Genomic DNA, 27,962 nt, shown 5'->3' on the forward strand with positions numbered 1-27,962 from the left:
AAATAAGACAACAGACCCAGCCACTGTGACACAATATAGAAAGCAGATGTATTTCCTGCGGAAAAAAAATATTTACATATTTGTAAAATACAAAGTATAGTACATGATTTTGTAGAATGGATATTTTTCCTGTCAATGAACAAGACAAAACTTTTCTCACAAGTACAGTATGTAAACATTATTGTCACTGTCTTCCTTCTGATACATTTAATGCCAACTACACACCTTCAGTAGAGCGTCACCCCACGGAATGAACAATATGATGGTAGGATGTGCCCTGCAGACACTGAAGTTCTGAAAGAAACAGAAGGACCGTCTGTGCAGGATTCCGGAATGCCCCATTTGGCCACTGACCTTTGTTTTATTGGCTGTTTTTTGGGGAGGTTCGTAGTCATGTGAACTTCCTCATAGTCAAAAAAAAAAAAAACGAAAAAACAATCCCACTGACACTGCGGTCCTACTCTCACCCTCAGGCAGGACTGTCCTGACTGCTGAAGACAGGGATGCTTCCCCCAAGTCCTGCTTCACCTTTGATTCTGGGGGTGGAGGAAAGGGAAGCAATTTGTGCAAATGTTGTGCTTTGAAACAATACATTTTTCAGTTCATTGTTTTTGATCTTTTAGCCTCTGCCCCACTTTGGAACTGAACATGATTGCAGGGGGGGTTAACATAAAGGAAGGGGGATGAGGAGTCAAGTCTGTTGTCAGTTGATCCATCCATCCACAATGGCAAAAAAAAAAATCAGGCCAAGTGTTTACCAGTGCATGTGATTCGCGACCCTGCTCTCATACCAGGGCTGTAACGCCTCCCAGCTTGCTCCCCTCTTCAGCGGCCCAGGGCTGCAAGTTCTGGAGGGCAAAGAGGGAGGAGTTGTGAATACAGAGTGGGTCAGGGGGTATGGAGTCGCTGAGGGACTTCTGGAAGGCATCATGCTGCAGCTGAATCATCAGGCGATTGGCCTGCTGGCGCTCCGCCTCCCGCTCTTCCGCCGTCTGTCGCCTGGCAACAGGGTTACAGTCAGAGAAGGCAATCACAGGCCGAGACAAAAAAGAAACAGGACAAGACCCAAGGAGACAAGCTAAAAAGAGCAGACAGAGATATATTAACAGTAAGTGGGAAAAGGCCGGCAGACAGCTACAGAAAGATACAACGGAAGAGGGGGAATGACATGCCAGCCAGAAGTTTGGGCAATTGTAACATTTTTTTCAGACCCAGTAAATGGTTCCTTCATTAGAAGACAAATCAAATAAGAGCAACATTTCTGGCAACTTGTAACTGTAACCAGAGTTGCCCGACTTTGACATGAGATTTTCGATTTGAGACAAGTCTGCACATACAGTTACATGTATGTAACGGTTTTATTACCTTCTCAATAGTCTGTAGGCTTTGCAAAATATCCCAACGCTTTTTATGAGCTAATTTTAGGTTTATAATGGAATAATATAGATTTGCCGTAAGATTCCTTGCATGAGCGCAAGAGTCTGAAAGCGTGTCACGCCAGACGCGTGAGAGACCGCAACCCTGCTGTAATACAAAGCAGCTCTTCTGTATTCAAACCAGCTTCTGTTACTAACGCATACAGTTATACTTTTATATAAAATACAACGCAGCGATACACAGATCACTGCAAAATTACTAATCACTGTGAACATATATATTTATAGTTATCTTTAATTTTCCACCGCAAATAACCGTGGCCTAAAGTTAATCGGGCTTGTGAACCTGCATGGGGTTCTTAGATGCTGCAGTCACTTTGTACTTTACTTCACTTAATAACACCTGCGGGAAGCGAAGCCCGCAGAAACTCTATGCATAGTGAAAAGGATCCGTCCACATTTACATGGCACGCATGAATACAAAGTAATTTCAACAGCGCCTCGAGCCAATAGTTTGTCGCGCGGCATCTTTCGCCATGACACCACTATGATAAAAAATAAACCTTAACACTGACCGTTATATTGCTATTATATGGCTATATCAACCGTATATGAAGATGAAATGTTACAGATTGGTTAATACCTTCTCTTATGAATGTTTCACGGATACATATTGCTACAAACGGTCTGAGATAGTATGATTAGTATGAATAGCCCTTTAGACGCAGTTTTTCGTGGTTTAAAATCACATATTAATCAAAGCGTATTAGACGGAAGAAAACAAACCCAATACAAAATAATTAATTTCCATATTTTTAAGTGCCGTTTATATTTTAAAGGAAACTATTATTAATATATTTTTATTATTCAGTGACAAGTCTCTATGGGCAATTTGTTCGTTCTTATCAATACCGAAAGCCGCACGTTTCCCACATAAACAGACTTGTAATTGACGGCCGCACCAGTTGCGCTTGTCATACAGCCAAGCCTATTACGCTTATCCGAGAAATGCAATTTGTCTATTCACTTTCAATTCTACCTGTTCAAAACGCACCGGTTATTAATTGTGACGGGAAGTTTATTAACATCGACAATTCTATTGGGGTGGAAGTAATCACTCAAGTAAATATTGTATAATTATTGTGTCTTGCAGTGGGTTCAAATGAAATGCAACACTAACGAAATTTGTTTAGAATTATGGGATATGCTGTAATATTTGTCCAAAATGGACCTCGTAGGCTAGACATGAAAATGCGTTAGTAAACATAGGTATGCCACCGAGGGAAAGCCCAGGCAGGTGTATCTTTCAAATAATTGGTTCGTTTTGTTCAATTTTAGGAGACCAGGGTCCTAGTGGGCTCATTACCCCCGCGTTATTACCCGCCACTCTAGCACAATTAACAGGCGTTCAAAGGTGTTTGGTCACGTGTCAATCTTTCATTCAGGCAAAACCACTGCATACGTACATCTCGCCCTGCAACAGATACCAGCAGACTGTTTACATCCAGTATTAACGAATGCACTTTACGGCTGTCCAAAGTTTATATGTTGTTAAATTAGTGTAATCATATATTTATGTGTTTTGGGAAGGAGGGCATCCCTGTTGCCTCATCCGCTACTGCTGGGTGTGGGAGTGGGGGTGGGGGGGCGTTTTTGTAATTATTACATTATGGGACCAGATTTCCCCACAATGTGATAAAAATTTGTTATTATGACGTTATGAGGATCTTTTTTTTTTTGGACCCAACAAGGGAAACTGAATTATACAAAAATCCGAGTCTACAATCAAAAAACTAAAAATGCCAAAAGTATTTTATTTGGTTACTCGTGGTTAAGGTTAGGGCTGGGTAGGGGTTGTGTTACAGTTGAGATTTGGGTTTTTCTGTGGAAATAAATTGCCGGTCCCCACAAAGATGTTAATACAAATGTGTGTGTGTGTGTGTGTGTGTGTGGTTTTCCTGGTCTCCACCTGTTGTGTGGGATTCCTCCTGATGATGCCATTTTCTCCCACTGTCCATAGAAATTAATCCAGGCTAACTGGTGTCTCCCAATTGCCCGCAGGGTGTGTATGTGGCCCTCCATGGTGTACCCCTGCCTGGGATTGGCCCCATGACCCCTGTAACCCTGACCAGGACACCTGGTTCGATAATGATTATAGGGAAAGTGACAACTTCACAGGTGCCAGCCTGCTTCCTTTCCATACCTACACTGGCAGCTGTCTGCAGATTTAAAGCTGCAATTATCTATCTATCTATCTATCTATCTATCTATCTATCTATCTATCTATCTATCTATCTATCTATCTATCTGTCTGTCTGTCTGTCTGTCTGTCTGTCTATACAGTAAAATGAGGTAACCATGGTAAAACAATTTACAATGCAATTTGCAAATACCACTAATATTAAAAAAACAAGCTAAGCTATTTGCATTACCTAGAATATGCACCTCATCAGTAATCTTCAGAGTGTTATGGATTTTACCTCAGTCATTCACTTTTAAAAATGGGAAAGTTCCACATCTCTGATTTTTACTCAGACTGATCATGGTGACAGTAGCTTCTGCTACCGGGCTCATTTCGGTTGCTTATGAAGAGTTACAGTCGGGTGCACAGTGCTTTTTTAGCTATGGCGTCCCAGAAGGGTCATCCAGTCCTAAGTCTGAAGGTTTCTTCGCATTAGAGATGAAGCACTGCGCCGTTGTTTAGGCAATATTTGCTTGGCTACAAATGTGACACGTTTGTTTTAGTTATGTTGCACTGAGCACTTTGTTTTTACCTCTGTGACAGATTGGAATCTTTGCTGTAAATTCTGTCATTTTCTCATCTTTTTTTTTTTTTTTTTTTGCTTTCCAGTTCTCACTCACCTCCACTTGGTCCTGCGGTTCTGGAACCAGGTTTTGACCTGGGCGTCCGTCATCTTGAGCGTCTTGGCCAAAGCGGCCCGCTCTGCGCTGGCCAGGTACTTCTGCCGGTGGAAGCGCTTCTCCAGCTCACAGATCTGCACGCGGGAGAAGGAGGTGCGCGGCTTCTTGCGCTTGGGTGGCGTGCGATTCTGATATGGGTGGCCGATCCTCCGTGACACGGAGAACGGGGTGAGGGCCGCTGCAGAACAGCGGGTGGGGACAGGCAGAAGGGGGCAGATGGAATGATGGGTAAGTGCTTATTTTTCCAGCTGTACCACCAAGTCTCCTCCTCTTCCTCACATCTGTGTTGACACCGCTCTTCTTTTAGAACTTTCTTTTTATCATTTTATCTCCATAGCTAACTTAAGTGGATCGAATAAAATTCTTATTTTTATTTACCTGTATTTTATAGCTTGATATCTGGCCTAGGAGAAGGTATCCAACAGGTCTAACATTTTACATCTTCAGCATGGCAGATAACCTGATTCAGTGCTTTGGGAAAACATACCTGTGTGTAGGTAAAGCAGGAAATCTGTTAGCAGTTTAAATCGGCTCAGGTAGAATATTCTGCTAAGTCTCTGCACAATAATTCAAAAACGGTAATCTGCCTTTTCCTGCATCTTCATTTCTATCTTTTTCCAAATTGGGAAGGGTAATTTTTGTAATAATAGATTTACAAAAAACACGTAATGTTAAAGTAATTCATTTTGTTTACAAAAAAAGGTACCTCAGGTAATGTATTTGTATAGCATTTGCAACCATTTTAGCATTAACCTAATTGGGTTTTTTAATAATATAATAGCAAAGGAGTAAACGATTGATTCTATTAATAACTATGTTCTTCTCTAAACTTTGACTGAGACATTAAAGTATCAAAGCTTGCCGATGTTATCTCGTGTTACGCCCCATTTAAACGATGTTATTTTTAACAGGTAAGTTTGGCTTGGAGCATTAAATTTGAAGCAACATTAACGTGTAAATAAACGTGGCGATAAATATTAGCGGCTGGCTTTAATACGAAATACATAACCTCGTAAAAATTCCCTTTATGCACAAGCTATAAATACTCTTCAGCAGGAAATACTGGGCTCGCGGGGAAACATGTTGCAATACCGAAGAAATAGTACGAAATCGTGATATATGCTGCGTTGTCGCCATATAATACCGCTTCCGCTGTCTTCCTGGTGCCTTAGCATTTGAATGCACGATCAGTGATTGTAACGGGTACTTCTCAGTATTGACGTGATATGGACCCCAAAACGACGTAAGTGTTACTATGCGAAATGCTTCGATGTGTTGTCCCTGATGAGAGCATTGCTTGGTATACATAAGGGAGACTAACATACATATATGCATAAATATAGGTTATGCGTAACCAAAAAGAAAAAAAAACAGCTATGTTATAATTATATTACTCTTATATTATTATATTAGTATTATCTATTTGCAACGAATTATTTTATTTTCATGAGGATTAAACCTGGACTATATATAAATGCGTTGCATAGTTTTTTTGGCTAATTTTAGGCTAATTAATATCTAAATGGCATGCAGTGATTACTTATTTAAAGGATGAAACACTGGAAAGATTGGGATGATAAATGGCTGTGTGTGTGTAACATTCACAAAAATGCGCTTAACCTTGCAGCCAAATGTGGACCCCTTCTACAGTCTGATAATATATATTGATGTCATTACCGCGCGACAACGTAAAGGGCTCCTAGTAGGTCAATATTTCGCGGAGCAGCCTGACAGCGCGTACCTATCGACTGCTGACGTAGAATTTATGTGCTTTGGTTCTCTGCCAATACAACTCATCATGTGTGAGTAAATTCTCAGTGAATTCCTAGTAAGAATTATACATACTACACGAACAGGTAGAAAGATCGGAATGGAACATATTGATTGATTGATTAAATACACATATACACCAGTTTAAAATGGTGTCTAAATATTATATTACAATATACATTTATTTATTTGCTTTTTATTGATTTTAATAGGCTAATTTCGCTCCTTAGTCTGGCTGCCAGCGGACTGACCAGACTGCTGCACTGGATCGAATTACCTGATATAGTCGGTGTTTTAAAAGGAAAGCAAAACAGATAAATCACGCTCCTCAGTGGTTTTAGTCGCATTGCATGTTCAACGACAAAATGGAAAACATAAAATATTATTAGTAATTAATTTGTTACTTTATGCGAAAACACCGCAAGAATATTTTAATGAATTCAGGGGGAGCTAGTTCTGTCACTGCAGTACAGCTTAATATTATTATCGATTCGTTTGTGCTCAATATTATTATTATTTTATAATTTATTGTTGTTGTTATTGTCATTTTTATTAATGTCATTATTTAAAATACATTTTACACGTTGTGCTTTTTCCCTCAAGTTTTCCATTTTAAATGAATTTATAAGAGCAAATTAAAATACTATAAGTTTATGTTTTGAACGCTTTTTTCTTTTTTTGATATGAATGCTTCACTTATTCTCCCTAAACACACGTGTTACTGTGTTTTATGTACATGCAGCTGGATTACACACGGGTCACTGCGTTTTAAATACATGCAGCTGGATTACACACGGGTCACTGCGTTTTAAATACATGCAGCTGGATTACACACGGGTCATTCGCGCGCTTCGCAGTACTGGCACGGAATGAAGAGCGTAGCGGGCTATGCCCGTTATTTACTCATCATTTTAAATGCATTGATGTAAGGAGAAAAGGCGCACATTACACTCATGTTCCCTGAGACAATTTCATTTTCCATAATAAAAGTACAATAGCATATAAGAAGAGCGTTCATATACAGCAACGGACATTTATTATTACATTAAATCGACTGTAACGTACATTATTCAATTTATTATTTTGGCTAAAAATGAACTAATTCACTCTTAAATTATTTTTACATGTCTTAATGATCATTCAGTGTTTTAATATGAAATGTACCATAATTAGATTAATAGTAAGATTATTGCATTACACATTGCAACGGATTTGTGATTTTCTTGCTTTTGTGGTGTAATTTAATTTTATTTGACAACAATAAAACTGTTATTTGGATTTTTAATTTATAAAACTATAAATTACTTAGAACAAATGCATTTATTTTTATTAAAACATACATATTTCAAATCTAAAATATTTTTAGAACAATTAAATCGTAACGTATCGTACCCGAAAGCTCGTTTGTTGTAAATATAAACATAAGTTACTAGTTGTTTCCCTCCAAAACCAGCAAGCCATTTTAATTTTATTTTAGGCTAGCATATCTGAAAACTAGAGAAGATCTTCTTCCTGCTGCATGCGGCAGGCAGCGTTAAGCGAAGCAGAATGCTGTAAAAGTATCCAGCAACCATAAATCGAAAAACCACGAGCGCCGTATATTCGGTTATATAGTTTTGTGTTTTCTGTGTCTTGTATATCTGTAATTCGTTTACCGGTTTCCTTACATTAGTGGACTGACGCTGTGTCGATTTTAAACGACAAATCTCGCATGACATCTCGAGTTCAATTTAAGAATGACCAAAAATAGGTTATTATATTGGCTACTTATAATATTTTCATTTTTGTAATTTAATTGCATTTGCATGCTTTTGGTTAATGCATCTATTAATACATCTGAACTACTTTCACCAGTGTACCTGCAAACTTCTCCTTGGCGAATCTATGACTGCTCTCCATCCACGGAAAACTGAGGCTGCCGAAACCAGGAACCGCACTGGCCATAGGCGGTGGAACCGCAGCGGCCATCGGTCTGTGTGCCGGGACACGGATTACACCACCGGGGGCGAGAGTTAGGTTCACGCTGTAAGAGCCGGAGTCTTCCAAAGATGCAGTAATGCCGTGATAAGAAGCGGCGAGCGCTGTGTACGGTGCCGTGCTGGCTCCGGTAGGGCTTCCCAGGTGGTAACTGCCGCCGGTATCCGAATTGTTCTTGGTGCCGTTCTGCTGAGAACTCTCTGGGTCAGAACCACTCAGTATCTGGTCAATGCCGAAGCTGATGGGTTCGTGCTGGGCGGCTTGGGGGGGCTGGCTGGGGTCGCTGGGACTGCTGCTCGGGGTCGGCTCCATCCTTACTCCCCGTCCGCTACCAGCGCTTCTCTACTGAGAAGAAGTGCGGTTAGCCAGAGTTTGGTGTACGAAAAAAAACAGTGGGGAACGGAATAGGAAAAGAATGAAGACCGGCGTTCAGTCGTCGGGAACCGTGCTCTCTTAATTGAGATCAATTTCGAGTTATTTGTCTGAAAGTACAGAACGGATTTTTGGCAACGCTAACAGACCCATCCATCTGCGGGTCGGAGACGCCAGTGAAAGATTGGCAGGCGGATCTGGCTCTGTGGGTCAGATGGCTCTGCACGGGATAGCGTTCTCCCCGACACCCTGTACCCCACAGTTGTGTTTCGCAATCCAGTCTTTCCATTGGTTCGACGAAAACCCCCCATCACCCTATTGGCTGGCATTTAAACATTAACTAGCGAAAGCAAATACCAGCTGAGGGAACGTTTTGAAGTGACATCATATTTTAAAAAGCACAAAGCAAATTCATTAAACTCGAGACTGTCCAATCGAGCTGCAACATATTGTGAACTTAGTATTATTAAAACATCAATTATATAACAGGAAACAGTTCCTGCGCGTTAGACATTATAGTCGTTTTACTTTTACAGCGGTAATAATAGTTATTAGACAGCTTTCGGAATGACCGTTAATATAATACTCTTCTCTTCTTTTGGAGTTTGTATTTGGTCTGATTTTATTACGTTGCTGTTTTCGAATTACTTGTAAGTAATTTGAACCACGGACACACATGCTTCATAATCTTGCAAGCAGTTCATCTAGATATGCAAATTTTTGAATAATAAAATACTTAAATTATGGATGTGTCCAGGTCATCTTAGTTATCTTCGGACAATGATCTGTCATTACTTGTTTTCATGTATATAATTCTTTGTTTATTGATTCTTGGTAAGAAACGGGCTATGTTGACCAATAAAATACGTCGATTTGCAACCGGCACTTTATGACATCTACGAAATCGTATTTTATTTTATAAAATTTTGTATCGAATCATATTCAGGCCTATTGATATGCTTGTTTTGTTGCTTGTTAAATAGGCCTATTCTTTTATCAGTTTAACCTGCGCCATACCTAAAATATTCACGAAACTACATTAATACCCTCTTACATTTTTTAATTGGTATTTAATATTTTAATAACTTTATTATGATTATATACCGACTGTATACCGACACCTCTGAAACTCGCGTAATTTCAATGTCAAGGTCGATTTGCGCTCACTTTAGTGATATCTTCAACCTGCTATATATACTAGTACAATATTTAACGTCAAGTTTAATACATGAAGTCCATAGTCACGTAAATACGAATGAATTCTAAATACTATATGTAATGAATGCAAATCTGCATTATCGGCTGTTAAGCATTAGTTTATTTAAGCGCTATACTACTGATCGTTTGTATCGGTACTCTAAGGTTACCAGTGTGTGAGGAGAACAATTATAATACAAATGGAGAAATTGTGGTTTATTGTTATCTCTGGTGGATATGGAAATATTTTACAGATTTTATAAATAAAACGACTTATTCTCTATTATTTGCTTGTGAAACCAACTAATCAGTGTTTTTTGTCTCGAATACTTATTATGTGGGTACTCAAATGCACCATTAATCTATCTTGTATAGCTAGGCTGCCACAAGCTCAATAAATTAAGTCGTCACCAAACTTCTTCAAACCTGAACGTTTGCTTCGGTGAAAGAGAAACTACAGCGTTGCTGGATAATGAACGAATGGAACTCGTTATTTTAATTTAAATATCTAATATCGCGCGCACAACAAATGCACATTCAGATTCATTCGCACATCTCTTCGATTTGTAAGCATCTTAAAAGACTTGTTAAAAATGTATGATTTGTTTTACCATAGGCCTACATGCGCATTGCTAACGTTTAGTCGTGGAATGCGTGTATAAATTTTGACTGTAGTGATAGTGGTCGAGAATTTTAGAGACTCCCTGTTTGTTTGTGCGGGTAACGCAATTTCCACTCCATGGTTTAATGCAATAAGAGCTACGGGAAACACTATCTGTGGACAGCGGATCTAAGTGGTTCCTTGTAATCCGCCGCTTAAAGGCGATTATAGCCCTTTGGCCAATCCGCCACGTTTGATTACCTCCAGGGAACTGAAGTTGGAGGGGAGCAAATCCGTTTACGTTGAAGTACTTGATAGTTTAATAGACCATTAGCGCCGATGCTTAAAAGCTTCAGTCCTTAGGGGCGGGGAAGGCACGAGCCTAGACCGTTACGTCACCCTTTAGTACTTGTCACTGAACCTTTCGTCCTGCGGCGATCTGTGCCCACCTGCCCATTTAACGATTTTTAAAACTTTCTGAGGAGGAAAGAAAAACAGGGAAAAGAAACCAAGAAGATCCCAAGTCCGTTGGATGCGTTGAGTGTATTAATTGTTAGTTTTAAACTTGATGGATAATTTCAACAATAACTGAAAATAGTGTCACTGTACATTTCAGTGAAGAATGCAACGTGTACGCAGAACATGAAATTCAAGTTGAGTTTACCTGTAACTCGCGAAGCCTGTCAATAGGTAACATTAAGACGGCGTAGGTAGTTCTGCAGTGCTTCTATAACAAGTCGGCGAAACTACCTCGTTAAATATACATTATGTTTTCAGATTTACATATTTTGATTAATCAGGCTCATTCAGATATTCCCGATATGCATTAAATACTTTTAACATACTGCGTATGCTGCTTGAAATTTTCAAACACTAATGAAGTTAATGACAGAGTTCTTATACGACTCAGACCCAAAATACAAATTACACGTTTAAAATCCCCATTTGTCATCCAACTGCTTACCTGGTCATTGCATCCTACCCATAGGCTGTGCAGAGCACAGGGCTGAGGTGTGTCCTGGATGGGGTGCTATTCATTTGCAGGGCATACACACAAAAACACATGCACCCATAACAATGCAACAGACCTGGGGCTGTGGGCAAATTAGCCTAACCGAACGTCTTAGCACTGCGGGTGGAAAACCGAGGTGTGGACCTGTGACTCCCACACGCAGCGAGTTATATATCCTGTACCATGGGAGATGCAAGGCTTTAGATATAATTTTCATTGCATCCACTATTACAGATATAAAATTTTTAGAAGCATCCATCCATCCATCCATCCATCCATCCATCCATCCATCTTACATAACTGCTTAAGATATATACAGAGCCATATTTGCTGTAAGTATGATAAGTGGCCTACTAACATATTTTGGAAGTTCTGATGTAGAATAGGGCGCATATATTTTTAAAATACAGAATACTGCCTGAAGAATAAAAACATTTTTTTAAATCCTTTCAATTTTGGAAATGACCACTTTAATCTTCCTGTAATGCCTTCTGGTGGGACGTAGGGGCAGATCCACTGGCTGGCATTTAAGTGACGTTCATTCAGATTTCTTTAATGATGCAGGATTTCCCAACAAATCGGCAATAGCTGGTGTAAGACACTAACCTTCATAGAAAGGTTGACTGAGTCACCACCAGTACGCTAAACGGCCTTTTATGATAGCTGCCAACAGTCCAAATGGATTTGAGTTTTATTTGCTTCACAGAAAGGAAGCTCATAGCAAACAACGAAAAAGTGTTGATGTGTATGTCCGGAGAATGAAAAAGAGATGATCCAACCATGCAGTTCCTCTTTAGAAGCGATAGACTCGTTAATAGTGACTTAGTTGGAATTAGTAGCCATTCCAGAATTATTCTGAAGCGAAATGCTTCATTTGAAATGTAGTCACTTTATCACTGGCATTATGCTCGTTGAATAAACGACACTCCTGCATTGTAATATGTAAAGCGACGTATAAATATGTGTAATACAGCTCTGTACTTCCTAATAAATTATTCACATAGACATTGTTTCAGTGCTTATGTTGCTCGTATTACGTCATAACTCGTTTTGAATACGAGCTTTCTAAACTAATTAGCATGAATTGCGGATGACAACACAAACAATAATAATAATCATAACAATAATAATAATAAAAATAATCATCATCATAATTATAATCAACAGCAGTCTAACTAAAAATAAAGCTGCAGAATTAACATCGGCTGTTACTTCAAAATCAAACCTAACAGGATAACTGAAGTGCCGAACTAACATGTTAGTTTCCCGATATGCCTTTTTATCTAAATTCAAAGCGGTCGTCAATAACATCTTGATACTTCGTGTCTGCGCAAGAATCGTTTGCACAGAACGATATCGATCTTGTATGATATGCACAGTAAAAAAATGTTACTGATGTGCAGTAAGTATAGATGTACGGCTGCAATTATACCGGGTATGTCCACTAACCTCGCATATGTAAACTTTTATTCTATTTAGAAAATAATAACATATATTGAGTTATTTCTATGAAATAAAATGAAATTGAATTGAGTGTGCAATTTCAAAGCAGGCTACAGCAATCTGGACACGGATCAGTAGAACTGAATGCTTACTTACTATGATCAGCTTGATAAATATCCATCAATGTATTCGTTTTCTTCACCGGGGTACGCGTTAAATATGATGACTATTAATAATTTTAAATTTAATTGTGACGTAACATTGATTTTTCTTTATTACTTGTTGTCCTGTGTTGGGTCTTTCGCGCTATACAACCCTGGAGTCAGACCTTTAAGCCCCGTGAGGATATGAGTGAATAGGTACGGACACCCACGCAGGGACCTTGTGGCTGATCTGGGATCAAAGTGATAGGTGAAATAAATTAAATGCATTAAAGCCCCTGCACAGCTCATGAAAGGAAATAAAAGAACGCGAGCCTGCGAATTGTTGGAAGAATGACTTGATCTGCATATTGGGGGTCCGTGTCCTCGCCCGGGGCCCTGTTTTTATTGCGTGTGTCTGCTGTTATCAATTTTCCCGAGCATTTTGAAAGGGAGTCTGGCAGGCAGCGAGAGGTGCTCTGACAATATGCAAAAGACCGTTACTTTTGAATAATAAATGATTCTCTTTTATAACGGCTCTAAAGTGCCTGTGATGGTACAATATGAAAAGGCTAGGATAAGTAATAGTGCATTTAAAAAAGATCTCGTATGTTTTTATTACTATATATATATAAAAAAAAACAGACCCGGGAAGTGTGAACGAGAGAGGCGGAAATTAGGACGGGTTGGAATGAGAAAGATATCTATATTGTTGCAATAAAAGTGATGAAAACAAGCGAGGGCCAGAGAGATTCCCCCGCAGCGAAGAAGCCTGCTTAATGAAAGTTTACCGCTTCTCTCTGCCGCTCTTGTCTCTACTTATGAAATATTAACTATATTTTTATATAAAGCTACAAAACTTAATGGCCTTTCATTGCTTTCTTTGTTTTTCTTGTCGTTTATTTTTTGATATTTCTCTCGTCTTTAATAGAACTCCATTTAATTTGGTTTATATTGTTTGTCATCTGTGTCCGTCTGTGGCACAAAAGACTGACAGTCAACCGTAATTACTGAAGAATATGGAAAATGTTTTTTCCACCCATTTTTTCCTTCTGTCGTCGGTTCTTTCCTCAAATCAGTTTCTAAAAGATAATACATATTTATCTTGGAATAAGATGTACAGGAACTTATTAACCGTGTTAAAATTGCAGAAGTGCACAGAATTCACGGTAGGTCCATTCAACTTATTAAAACTGGCCCGGTGTGGCGTGCTGCGCCGTTATTTGATGCAATATTATTTCGGCTAACAGCACGTAATGTTACCAATTACCTAAACTTCATTAACGCATTTGAATTAAACGTTCAATACCCATTTGGATGCACGATGATCGTTAAATAAAAAGACAAATGCAAGAAGTGAGGAACTTCTGTGAGGTGTTTTATATTATATTCTGTAGGTAATATTATGTTGAAATCTAAATGATTTTTGTTAAAGACCTTTTCAATGGACCAATGGTGACAACAGAGGTAATAAAACATATACGCATAATTATATACGTAGTTATCGAATGAACGGGAAACCTCGTTATTAGTCTATATATTGTACGAATTTGTACGAAGTCTCCTTTTTTCAAAGATTTTTCATTACTTAGGGTTTTATCTAAAAATCTTTTTTATCTAAAAGGTTTTAGTGGACCACACACACACACACACACACACACACACACACACACACACACACACACATATATATATATATATATATATATATATATATATATATATATATATATATATATATATATATATATATATATATATATATATTGAATGACTATAAACTGGCTTTTGGCGATTAAATGATACAAGGTTTCTTAAGACAAGGTTGTCTCTTTTTGCTTCAGTAGAGCGCTGTTCATTGTGTAGAGCGTTACCATTCAGAACCGTTCAGCGTGTTCGCTTGTGTAATTTTGCAGCTGTTGCGTTGAGCACAAGTACTGCGTGATAATTTAACGTTAGTAAGGTTTTTAAATGTAATCCGTAATGAATCGATATCCGTCATATATTTATACTCTCCCAGCACATTTTTATATTGTTGTCTGTGTTCCATTTACATACTGGGTCTTAGAATTGTCTTTTACACAGGCAGGGACCATTTGGGGCAGCATGGACACTCAGGTGTTGCCGATTTAAATTACAGTTTCATTTTCTTCCGGGTTGGGGCCATAATGTTTGTATGGGCCCCAGGCTATAACCTTGGATATGCATTAATATGTCCCCCGTGCGCCAGAATTAATGTCAACATGCAGTTGGCAGTTTAAATAAGTTGCTCTTCAACCACCATTTACTATGGATTGGCTGATGTTTGGAATATGGGCACAGAAGACACGATTTCTTATTAATATATATATATATTTTTATTTGGCGGTCTGCGAATTCTCAAATCAGGACAATAAACGTAATGTTACATTATAGCTATATATGAAGACTAACAGTGTAATGACAGGGATGATTTGGTTGAGGATTTTTCTAAATGCTGACCCCTTTGATTTAACTGAATTTCCAAGACGAAGGATCCCTCTTTCTGTTAAACATTGTGCGTTCTAGCAGGGGGTTCCCTTAAACAGCTTCCGCATGGTATAGGAGGGAGACGCAGTGTCGGGCCTCCCCATCAGTAAGGATGACACTGAGGAAGACCAGCTGAGGCACACTGGAACCAAAGCAGAGTCAACTTCGCCGTTTTGTCTCACTGGCTCCACGTTACAGCACAGAAAACCTATCATTTAAAATGACGAGTATTGTTTACATAGCAATCCACAGAGTGATGCATGCAGGGGGGCTGCTAGAGATTTTGGGCCCCATGAAAGTCTATCACACCGGGCCCCCAACCCAGACCAATCCAATTATGTTCCAAATTTTTTATGGTCCCGGTCACTCAATGAGACTTACTCCACAGCAAAGGTTTAAGAATATCTGGTATTAAAGTAGTCCTTGAATTATAATAAACCTAGAGTTAACCTAGTTGGCAATGGACACAGGACAAACATGGGCTACATGGAGATTCACACAATGACTAACAGACATGCCCTGACAAGTATACAGCATTCATATGTGCACACATGCACTGATGAGGCAAAATTTTATGACCACGCCCACATCAAACAAATAATGTTGACTATCTCGTGAAAACTGTGTATCAAGGTGTGGTATATAATAGACAGTAAAATCATATTTGCCACGTTGAATAGAGATCTGAGTGACTTTCACAAGGGCCTGACTAGTGGGGTAACGTCTGTACTGGAGTTTCGATAAAGATGTTCACGATCTGGAAGACAGGACTGCAATATCCCCCCCCCCCCCAATCGCAACCCACTGCCGCAGGTGCAGCCTGTTCAGCTCTCATTACATTACTAATGTTACAAAACTCATTTTTCATTTCACAATTAGCATTATAACACATAAAAATCACAGAATCATTATTCTATTTAATGTCTGAGCAAGCTGTGTATTTTGTAAATATCACACAATGCACCTATTTTATGGCCTTCCAAATGTGTGTGTCACATGACTATTTCGGTCCAATCATGATTCAGTGATCACACCTGCAGTCTCATTAGCTCTAGATGGATAATATCCCAGAGATGGCAGAGCATCCAGGCGCATTCAGGTCAGCAGTATGGGAACATGGCACCTTTGTTACTGAGTGGTGAGGATACTTGGCACAGAACAACTGCTGGTGCCTTAAGTGGCTCCCCTTTAGTTATGTGTCTTGAAAGTCCTATATCTGTCCGTCCGTCAATGAGCACTTTTTAACGGTGAGTGACATCATCGAACAGCTGTTCTGCAGTAGTATGAGCAGAAGAAATGCAATGGAGGCCTGGAAGTGAACTTATCTCTCTAGAGGCTGAAAAATGACACAACAGAGGGCTGTGGGGGATTTTAGTAAGTAATGAGAACTCGACTTTATTGTAAGGATGTTTAGTAGGTGTAAAGCTTTTTGCGTGCTTGTGAGGGATTTCATACTGTAAAGGACGGGATGCATCCTCCATGCCATTGAGTAGCAGATGTCATGGTGAAAATGTGTGAAAATCAACATGGATTACAATATTAGCAAGGTTTAAGATGCATCCTTAGAGCTTCTCTAATACCAGTTACGCATTTATTCTCAAATAGTGGGAATTTTTAGTTATATGTTCTGCATATTTGTGGTGTTTCACAGTATTAAATTCTTTGAGATGTTTTGTATTTTACTTATTTGGCAGGTGCTTTTGTCCAAGGTAACTTGCATTTGAGAAAGCATGTTAAACCAGCCCCCGGAACAATTTGGGGTTAAGGGCTTTGCTCAAGGGCCCAAAGGGCACATCATTCTGCTGACCATGTGATTTTTGTTTAACTGGCAACCATCAGATCACTGGCACAAGTCTTAACTCAAAGGGTCACACAACAGTGACTCTGTGAGCTCAAACCTGCACAGGGAAACCCCATTCGATTCGCCGTTCATTGCCTTAACCACTAGGCCATCACTCCCGGTCTTAAAGGTAAAACCCCATTTAATTACACATTTGATCAGTACAAATATTCCGAAGGAGTGGTTGAGTGCTGAGAGTGTTGAACTAAGGAGCTGCAATTAATTCAAATAATACCCAAAGAGGTAAGTCACAGACTTTTAATGCATTAAGGCGATGCTTATTTATTGTTTGTTTTCAGACACGTACCTGTTAACTTTCAGAGGCATTTGCCACTTAATAACACTTTAAGTACTCAGTTAAAGAAAATTCAAGGATCAATTTAAATATAAATATACATTCTCTTGGAATTTTTATTTGTTTTTTTAATTGTAATTTATTTTTATTTTATGAGTACCTCAATGAAGCAAAACATTCAAATGCAAAAGTTACAATATCCTGTATCTGTTCTTTATTTTTCCAGCACTGTATTTTAAGAAATGGATTATAGACCAGCATTGTAATTTCACAGTAATTTTCAATCCTAATACACTAAATACCCTAATCTGTAAGAGGATCAACACTCACCCTGAGTGGATACAATTGGGAACTGAGAATGAATAACTGCCATGTTTCTGACAGCTGTTTAAGACAATGGGCAATGTTTCATGGTAACATGCTCACTGGGAATGCTCAAAGTACAAAGAATGAAATAGGATCTGCCCAGTGGGGGGGCGCAAAGCCTTCAGTGGGGACAGCAAGCAAGAGCCACGCATACGGCAGGTGACAAGACAAACTCTACCTCCGACAATCTTTTGACCTTCAATACTCTACTTGCTCTTGGACTGGTAGCTGCCGCTACATGGAGGTACTGTCGCTTGCATCATATTAACAATGGTTTCAGCGGTGATCCACTAGTGTCACAGTGTATCATCACAAGACACACAAAAGAATCCCTGTTACAATGTATCGTGGTTAGTGTATTATTAAAGGATCTACATAAGGATCGGTGTTACAAAGTGTCATTACAGGGTCCACGCAATGACCGAGGTTAATAGTTCACCGGAAAAATTCTTGGTGCTTTTGAAATTGGTTTTAGAACCAACCGTGTTCTCTGTTGTAACTACTGTGTCAGTTTTCCTGGCATTTATTTTTGTTTTACAGATGTATGGTTATTTGGTCAGCATTTTTCTGTAATTTTTTTTTTGCAGATTATGCCTGGTGTCCAGCAACGAGAATAATCTTAACCGGGAGACAGAATGAGGGTAGACGTTGGTATCGATAAAACTGCATGGGGACTCGAGTCTGACAGGCAGGGGTTAGCATGCAGGAACAGGAGGGAGTGTGGGACTGTGCTTGTAAGGGTGCTGGGATGATGCTTGAATGCTTGGCTTCCCTCCACACTCTGAGAGAGAAAGGAGGTGGCAGAATTGTCTCAGAAATACTGTAAGAAGTAAGAAACGGGAAGTAATGGGGTCAGATAGGGATGAGTTGAACAAATTTGCACTGATGGACAACCCTCTCAGCAGCTGAAGGGATGTCTCCCTGTATGTCTGTCTGCTTGCCTGTCTGTCTGCCTGCCTGCTTGCCTGTCTGTCTGTCTGTCTGCTTGCCTGTCTGTCTGTCTGTCTGCTTGCCTGTCTGTCTGTCTGTCTTCAGAACTGTATTTTACCATGAGCATGATTTGATCAGTTTGGCTGTTATGTGTCTGTATCTAAGAATGTCTTTTAGTGTATTTTGTGGTTTTAGTGTTTTCATGGTAGCGGTGTGTTTTATTAGCCGTGTTTATCATTTGCATTGTGTGTCTTTCTTGGTAGTTTTTTTTTGTATTAATTTTGATAGTATTTCATTGTTCTGTTTCATTGTACTCATTGTCTTCCAATGATAGTGCTCTCTGTGTCAGTGGTGTGTTTCATTATGCATTAGAATCAGTGAATATTAGCAGCTCCTTTGACTGCTATTGCAGTGTGTTGGTGTTAGCAAGCAGAGCGCCGCTCACCCCCCAGCTCAGTCACTGAAGTTAATGGCAGTTAATAAAAGGCGATTAACCTGCCTGTCGCCGGGCCTCTCATTGTCCTCCCCACGGCTGCCTTTTGACCTTCTCACCCCGCCTGCTGCCTGCCGGCAGGGGGTGGGCGGGGGGGACCAGCTGCCACCAGCAACCCTCCTCATTTCCTTGGCAGCCATGGTACTCCAGTCCCCTGCTTCAAGCGGCCTTCTGGCCCCTGGGGGCAAGACCAGACTGTTTTGCCATCAGTCCCCCCACTGGTCCACCTGCCCTGCCCTGGGGCTGGAGCCCAGAATCCTGCCCCCTCCATGTTGCCCATCTCGCTGCGTCTTCCTCTTGTTCCTTCTTCTGTCTTTCGCCTAGGGCGTGTGCCCTCTCGGGCTCCCTGTCTCCGGCTTTCGCGCTATTCATGCTCTCCCATAAAAACACTTCATTTATTTACCCCTTCTCTTGAGTAGTGCATTGTGTGGCTTTTTGCAAGGCTGGACAAAGAACTGCCCTTGACTGCAGTCATTCATCTCTCACACGTCACTCTCCTTCGCTCCCCCCCCCCCTCTTCTTCCCTCATCTCTTACTCTCCTGTTCTCTCCATCGTCGGCTCTTTGAAATGAAAAATCAATTTTATTTATTTGTCTATTTATTTCACTATTTGTTACACCTATTTATTTGTTGGTTTTTCTTTGCAGGTGTTTGTTGTGAGGAACCATTAATAAATGGAGCCCAATCCACAAAATGTAAAACTGAATAATAATAATAATAATTATTATTATTATATGTATAGTAAAGGAGAAATAAGTGGAGAGCGATATGAACTTTGGAACCTTTGACCTCTGAAACATCACCCTTAGACATTGCATGTGCCGTTAAATAGGTATTGGTGCAATAAAGGTTCTTTTTAGGTTGTCAGGTGAGCTCCGGTTATGCACTCAGACCTGGTATATTTGTTAGTTTCCTCTTTCACATTTATGTGCAGTGTCCACATCTAGGTCTTTTTTAAAGGGCAAGTTCTTATATCTTGGGACTGCTTATGTCACATGACTGCGGCATTTTTGGCGACAAAGCAGAAGGATCAAAGTGAGCGAAGCAGTGAGGGGCACTGGGTGAAGTTTCTCCAACAGATCAGGATTGTCATTGATCGTCCATTAAGAGGGAAACTCCCCGAGGGCTAATCCTGGGGCTGTTTTAACCCAGAAACGATAGTATTCACCAGAGAGAGACAAGATGAGCAGAGCACAGACACGATCTCATATCACTTACCAAAACCAAGGAAAGAGGATGGGGTTACATACCCTGGGGTGGTGGAAGGACGCAAATTTGTGTGTGTGCATGTGTGTGTGTGCGTGGTAGGAGTTGGCAGATGGCAGATTTGGGGTGAAGTTCAGAAAGAACCTTAGTGTCTTAGCAGCATATTAAAAATAAAAACTTAAACCAATAATATTTAACCGATCGAAAACATTTTTTAAATATGGAGACTTATACGCGGGGCACAATACGAAATGCAGCTTTACCACAAGTCAGGTTCCTGGGTCTCCCCGTCATCTGTTGCTTACTAAATAGTTTGGCAAGAGATGCACAACCCACTGGGGATCCACAGCATCCGCAATGTACTGCAAACCGTGCTGACTGCTTCTCTCCTCCGGCTTCTCGGTCCTCTCTTTGCCTCTATCAGACATGAGGCGGAAGACTAGTCTTTAAATGTCCACTGAACAAACCATTTTCAACCTGCCTAGTGAATCGGTCTTAAATTTCCCTTAAATTGCACTTATCTGTCTGTCTGTATGTATGTATCTTGAATTGGAGTGGAATCCTCTGTACAGTGTCCTCGTGTCTCGCGCTTCTTATCTAAGCTAGATGTTTATTATGACCCAGTACTAGATATGTATGTATGGATGAATGGATAAAAATGTACCTTCTAAAGTTACGATTGGTGCAGCACGGTGATGCAGTGGTTAGTACTTCTGCCTCACACCTCTGGGACCAGGACTCAAGTCTTCTGTATGGCTCCATGTGTGTGGAGTTTGCATTTTCTCCCACGTCATCGTGGGCTTTCCTGTAGCTGCTCCGGCTTCCCCCCCCCGCAGTCCAAAAACATGCTGAAGTTAATTGGAGTTACCAGATTGCCCGTCGGTGTGCGTATATTTGACTGATTGGTGTGTGAGTGTGCACTGTGACAGGTTGGTGTCCCATCCTGGGTTACTCCCTACCTAGTGCTTGTAGCTTCCAGGATAGGCTCTGGTTCTAAGTGGTTAGAAAAAAATGAATGGATGAAAGTTACTATGGGTAACATTATCCACTACCCAGGTATTGTTGTGCTTAAAGCCAGGCTAATAATCTTAAGGCTGTTCATTCACCATCCTGTAGGAGGTGCTGTAGCATCATTTTTAAGCCACTTATAGGGACATGAGGAGCGGCAGGAGAAAAAACATTAGTTACTGACATTGCAGTAATAAACAGACATTAGCCTATACTGTTTGTGTTTGCAAACCAAGCGAAAGTAATACAGAGTAAGGGGGCACTAATAACCAAACGGTCTTCACTGTGGGTAGCAGTTCAATGCGGCATATGTGCAAGCAAGACAAAGTGAAGCAGGCAGTAAGCTGGAGAGGGCTTGGACTGTGGTCATCACACCATGGACCCTGTTGCTGTAGTTCTTTCTGCGTCTCTCTGTCTCTCTCTCTCTCTCTCTCTCTCTCTTTCACTCGCTGCTCGATTAAGGCCTGGAGGTAAGAGGATAAATCTAAAGCGTGTTGAATGAATGCCATTCATCATATTCATTTTCTTGTCGATACAATTATGAAAAGCCCCTGGCCTTTTCTCTCTCTGGAACTCAATTTGCTCGCGGAAACGTAATTAGCTTAGGAGAAGTGGGAGACAGCTATCCCATGCTCCCCCACATCCCACCTCCCATCTCTGTTTTTTGTCTCCTATTCCTTCTATCTCCATCCCACTTTAGCTGTCCACCTCCTTATCTGATCTACTCGATGACACCTGAAACATAGGGGCAAAGGGCAGGTGAGATGCCAGGTCTGCATGGGGGCACTGTTCAGCACAGTAGTTACACTGACCTCTGCTGGTAGTCTCCAGTACTGTGGCTCCGATGCCCTTCCAGTATAGGGGCACGGGGTGACCTGGAGCCTATCCTACAGAGCACAGGGCAAAAGACAGGAGAAGACCTCGGATGGGATCCTCGACCAGGGTTCCCCAAATTCCAATCCAGAATCCAGCACAATTTGCAGAATCTTAATCAGCTTGTTATCAGGTTTAGTTGGTGTGTCTGAGCAGGGAAATCAGCAAACTGGCCCTCCAGAACTGGAATTGAGGATCCCAGACCCAGACCAATGTAGATAAGTAACTCCTATATTCCTCTTTATTCTGTAACTTCGCTACGAGCTTCTGCTTGAATGCACCAGTATTGTTCGTGTTCAGTTTGCACGTTCTTCCCAAGTTTGTATGGGTTGTATGGGTGTGTGTCTTGCTGTGGCCTGCTATGCTGTCCAGGGTGCCTCTTGAGACAGGCTTAAGGCCCACCATGATCCTGTTATGGAGAAGTAGTATGGAATGTGAGTGATGGAGTCATTTTTCCAAAGGTTTATAACCAGGGGTGTAGAGTTCAGGTTCAGAAAGCACCAGCCAGATGAGTATAAAGAGTCACAGTCCCAGTACTCAACTGGTTGGTTGAAACAAATTCTTGGTCTGGATTTGTACTTTCTGAACCTGAACTCTACACCTCTGCTTGTAACCACCATGTTTTTTCTCCAGTCCTTTCTGCACTCTCGCCCTCTTTCCCTGTCCTTCTCTCCTTCCCTTTTCCTGCACCTCCCATCCGTCTATCTCCCAGGCTCACAGCCAGCACTGCATGGGCTGCATCTGCGCTCCCAGTGCCACTTCAGTGCAGAGCCACTGGGACTTGACTCGGAACCCTATCTCCACAGTTCTGCTGACTCCACCCCCCACCCCCCCCCCCCCCCCCCCACTGACCCCCCAGCTGTCCCAACAGACACCCCCACGCCAGCTAGGGAAGGAGACCAGAGGAGAGGGTACATCCCTTCAGTGGAGAACTGCCTTCCCTGACCCAAGAAGACACTAGTCTCATGATATAGCTGAAGAGGATCTTCCAGTAATGGCTGATCCAAATTCTGGCCTATTAGACTCAATAATACAATTTATTTAAGAGTATCATTCTTTCACTGTGCGAAAGCACTGATTGTGGAGTCTCAGTGTGTTTGTCTTCCCCTGTATTAGTCTCAGTGTGTCTGCACGCTAGTGTCATTGTATCTGTACATTAGTGCGAATCTATGGGGGTCTGTGTTGCCAGTTTATCAGCTTTGTTGCTGTGTTAGTGTGTCCTGTGGGTGGATATGCTGTATTTATTGAATGAAGCCTGGAAGTCGATTGATTTCTCCTCAGCACAGACAGATGGAGCGATTATCAGCTTGTAACAAGTGAGATATCAATACCTCTTATCTCTAAAAGAGTGAGAGAGACTCACATCCAGGCCAGTAAAACATAGATGGTCTATATAGACCTTTATGCTTTAACAGCACGTTAGTAATATCCTGTTACACGCAACCACACAAACGCATAGAAACATACATGCATACGTATACAAAACATATATTTGCGGAATATGTCTTTGGATTAGCTAATCAGATGGAGCAAATCCTCTCCCCCCCCCCCCTGAAAAAAAACAGGGAGCTTTTAATTTCTGAAAATTTTCAATTAATCAAGACCTCATTTTATGCTCAGAATATTGTGTTTCAGAAGATGGCTTCAGCTTTTTAGAAGGAATTATAGTGCAAAGCTGATGTCCAGGCAAGTCCCAAATAATGACAACTTGCAGGGACAGGTGTAGACGTCTGGCAGCAGGGTGATGCCACCATCGGGCCTTTCGGCAAGACGGTTTAACCGTGTTGCTTCAGGGACACTGTCTAACCCAACTCTCCGATCCTCACGTCTACGTCCTATTGGACAAAATCATCCACTAAGTAAATCAGCGCAAGTATAACGTAAATGAAAGAACCAGAATGTGGACAGGACTCTGTGCATATTAACATGCCGGTGCTTGACAGTGCAAACTGAGCCAAGCAGAAACTGGGACTGCAAGCCAATGTGGCAAAGGGATGGTATAGAAGCAGGAACGGGAAGACAGGGCTGGCGGTGGGACGTCAGGAGACACTTGACAAGAAGACAAAGGCCTCTGTGTGCTCCTATTCCTCCACCCCCTTTGGGGCAGGTCTAAATAATTCATTCCTCTGCTGCTGTCCTCTGTTTAGATGGAGAGGGAGAGCAAACGATGGAGAGAGAGGGAGAGAAGGATAGAGCAATAAGGGGAGCAGAACGAGAGCCTTTCTGGGACCCTGGGGGCAGACTGTTTAAAAGTTATTAAGACACATCTTTAAAGAGCCAGCAAGTGGGGAATTACTCATCCCACCCAGCTGTGACTCCACACACACCCGCACAACTGGACCTATATTGCAGAACCGGCCTATAGAGCCACAGAACCCATCTGGCACTTGGAGGGAACTTCAGTAAGAATCAGCAGAAGTTGACTCTGAGGACAAAGATCACTGCACCCCCCCCCCATCCCCAGCTCCCCTTCTGTACTTCACTAGAGCTCTTTGATCTGCATCTTTGACTACAAACAGATACATGTGAGCTAAAGTGGAAATATGCAGACGCGTCCAAAGATGCATGATCAATGTGCACACAGTCACTCTATATACAGCCCCAAACTGACAGTGCACTGCAGTGAGACACAACCAATGAGCAGGGGCACTGGAAATAGGACACGATCCCCCCCCAATATCGACAGACCCCCCTTCTTCAAAAAATAAATGAGCGTTCCTTGTCTTTCCTTGCGAATCCACGCGTTACTGAGGCCAATTCGCTGTGCATGCACAGCGAGAGGACAAAAGAAAAACCTCACAAAGATTACCGTCCCGCAGCAGACAAACGATTTTATCATACGGATCATTTATCTTTAGTTGATCATATGTTTAGTTGTGAAACTGTACGCTGACCAGCGTTAGTCGTATTTTAAATGAGGATCTTTATTATTCAGAAAGTATTTCACATCCTGTCACAATATGACTATTGCAATGTCACAATATACGCCGTCCCCCCCATGCCAAAAAACCCACCACCTGGGTAAATCTGGTCCCCGCAAATTTCCTTCCGAAATTTACATGCCCCCCCCCCCCCCCCCCCCGGAAAAGTGAATAATGTTGAGTATGTTGTACAAACAGTGCGTGTAAAAGCCTGGGATCGATCAATCAATCTTTATTTATGTAGCACTGTTTTAAGTAAAAGTGATTTACAGACATTTAAAAAAAAAGGGAATTCAGCTAATATTTGGTACTCATAGTCGACATGTTGGACGAAAGAATTGCAAAGGGAAAAGGATCTGAGTCACTTCGGAGCATTTCGGAAAGAGTCAGGCCTGTGGGGTGCTTACAGTCAGCTGCGGTGAGCAGCGGTCTGAGGAGAGAAGAGTAACAAACCGCTGATAGAGTGTTGGGTGGCCAGCACTTGTATGGCATGAAGCAACAGAAGGGATACTGTGCCACTAATCATGTTAATGATGGTTCCTGAAGCACTGTCACCACATCAGGTTCTACTGCACATACCCCTGTCCCAGGAAAAGGCACTATGGGGTGTCATGAAATATGGCCTCATTTTCTTTTCCTGTTACACGAACATGCAAAGCAAATATTGGAATTCATGACTCGGATGAGATGGCTTGTCAAAGCAAAGGATACTCTTTAGCATCCTCTGAACATAAAGGAGGAGATAAATGTAGGAAGCAATTGGAAGGTGACTCATTGGTTCAGGTTTCGTGCTCCGTAACCCTTGGTTCATGTGTCTCTGTGCATTAAGCTTTGGTACAAGAAGATCCTGAAAGGCAGCTCTATTATAAATAGCATTGTGAAATATGTAATGTGGAGCTTTTGATGAGACAACATCACAGGGGTGTATGTTCATGTGTTATGAGGTCATTTTTGATGCTGTAATTCTGTGGCGTTCAGCACCTATGCCGTTAAGTGCCGTAACCCGTCCCGATGAATTCTGATTTGCCATGTTTGGCATATGCAGTCACGATTTCTGAGACTGTTCCCCTTAACACATGAAATCATTTTGCACTTTTTATGAATCATATACTTGCAATTTGGGCACCAGCTTTTTGGCCTTTTAGGAGCACTGTTAGCTGCCTCACATCGCTTTGAAAATTCGCCAGTTGTCAACCACTTTTATAGCAACACGCATACTGCTAATTGGCAGTCAACCTGCTATGGTGCAACTTTAGTAGTTGCATTTGTATTTGAAATGTGACAGCATTTGTGATTGTGGTTGAAGTCCTTTCTCATGTGATGTTTCTGCTATTTTATCCACCCCTGCATATATAAACACAATCTCACAAAAATGCACAGAAGTACATAAACACGCACACACACACCTTCGCTATGATCTGACCCACAGTGAAACACCCTCAGAGGAGTCACCATAGAGCACGGGGGGTGGGGGAGGTGGGGGCATGTGTGGAGGGAGGGCTGCCCTCTGTGGGACTGCCCCCTGGCCACCCCCTCCCGCTGGTGATAATTGATTCCAGCCAGGCCATGCTGATTGGTGTGAAGACTCCTGGGGGTGGGGAGGGAAGGCCAGCTGTCCCTGAACACAGCTTAGGCCACCCAACTCCTCTCCATATAACGTAGGTGGGGGCCCATTACCATCTTCTACATAACTGGGCCATTATTGATTCTGTATTCCTATATCTACTGAGGAACAGGTATTACTGACCACACCTCCATCAACTGAGGAACAGGTATTACTGACCATACCTCCATCAGCTGAGGAACAGATATTACTGACCACACCTCCATCAGCTGAGGAACAGGTATTACTGACCACACCTCCATCAGCTGAGGAACAGGTATTACTGACCACACCTCCATCAGCTGAGGAACAGGTATTACTGACCACACCTCCACCTACTGAGGAACAGGTATTACTGACCATACCTCCATCAGCTGAGGAACAAGTTTTACTGACCACACCTCCATCTACTGAGGAACAAGTTTTACTGACCACACCTCCATCTACTGAGGAACAGGTATTACTGACCACACCTCCATCTACTGAGGAGCAGGTATTACTGACCACACCTCCATTTACTAGCTCATACTGACAATGTCTCCATCTGGAAAGGGTGTTAGAGATCATGTCTCTAATGCCGATGACAAGTGCACACTTCACCTGGCAGTGTAGCATGTAGCATAATGCTCAGGGTCCAGAATTCTTCAGCATTACTGCCGACCTGAATGCCGCTACCACGTTGTTTACACTCAATGGCATACAATCTGATGGTATCAGCTGTATAAATGTGTAGCAGGTACTGGGTGAACTGCAAGCTACGTTGGTCACCTTAGTTCTATTTCAGTGAACAGTTTCGCTAAGCTGCTAAATGATGTAACGAGTGTCCCTCACTGCTCAGTAGGAGACAGTGTAACTAATGAAGTAATACTACCTGACCAGAGCCCTGGCACAGAGGTTAGACTGGGACCATTGCTCAGGCAGTCTCTGGTGCATCTCCCACCGAACAATTCCCTCCTATTTTAGTGAAAAGCTGTCTTGCCTAATGTTGTTTTAATTGCCACCAGCCATGGTGCGATGGCCAACCTGTCGCCTGATTGGTTTAAATGCAATTAGCAGCTTTATTAGGCTACAGTATCCAGAGACACTGACACCGTGCAAGCAAGTCTCTC

The 27,962-nt window shown here is 41.5% G+C and overlaps 1 protein-coding gene across 5 annotated transcripts; it reads right to left on the reverse strand.

Moving 5' to 3' along the window:
* On the reverse strand, window positions 1–11,226 carry tlx3b (T cell leukemia homeobox 3b). Of its 5 annotated transcripts, none has more exons than XM_048983188.1 (4): window positions 11,180–11,226; window positions 7,928–8,390; window positions 4,239–4,476; window positions 1–999 (listed from the first exon to the last, which is right to left on the reverse strand). In XM_048983188.1, exons 2-4 carry the CDS (start codon window positions 8,355–8,357, stop codon window positions 786–788), a joined length of 882 nt encoding a protein of 293 aa, XP_048839145.1. In that variant the 5' UTR covers window positions 8,358–8,390; window positions 11,180–11,226; the 3' UTR covers window positions 1–785. The 5 variants fall into 5 exon arrangements, with proteins under 5 accessions (XP_048839145.1, XP_048839147.1, XP_048839143.1 ...); XM_048983190.1 differs by lacking the exon at window positions 11,180–11,226 and having other exon boundaries at window positions 1–536; window positions 759–848; window positions 7,928–9,125; XM_048983186.1 differs by lacking the exon at window positions 11,180–11,226 and having other exon boundaries at window positions 1–536; window positions 759–999; window positions 7,928–9,125.
* Window positions 11,227–27,962: the final 16,736 nt, after the last annotated feature.

The sequence above is a fragment of the Brienomyrus brachyistius genome, chromosome 18 (genome assembly GCF_023856365.1).
Source record: "Brienomyrus brachyistius isolate T26 chromosome 18, BBRACH_0.4, whole genome shotgun sequence".
In the NCBI taxonomy this organism is placed as follows: domain Eukaryota; kingdom Metazoa; phylum Chordata; class Actinopteri; order Osteoglossiformes; family Mormyridae; genus Brienomyrus; species Brienomyrus brachyistius.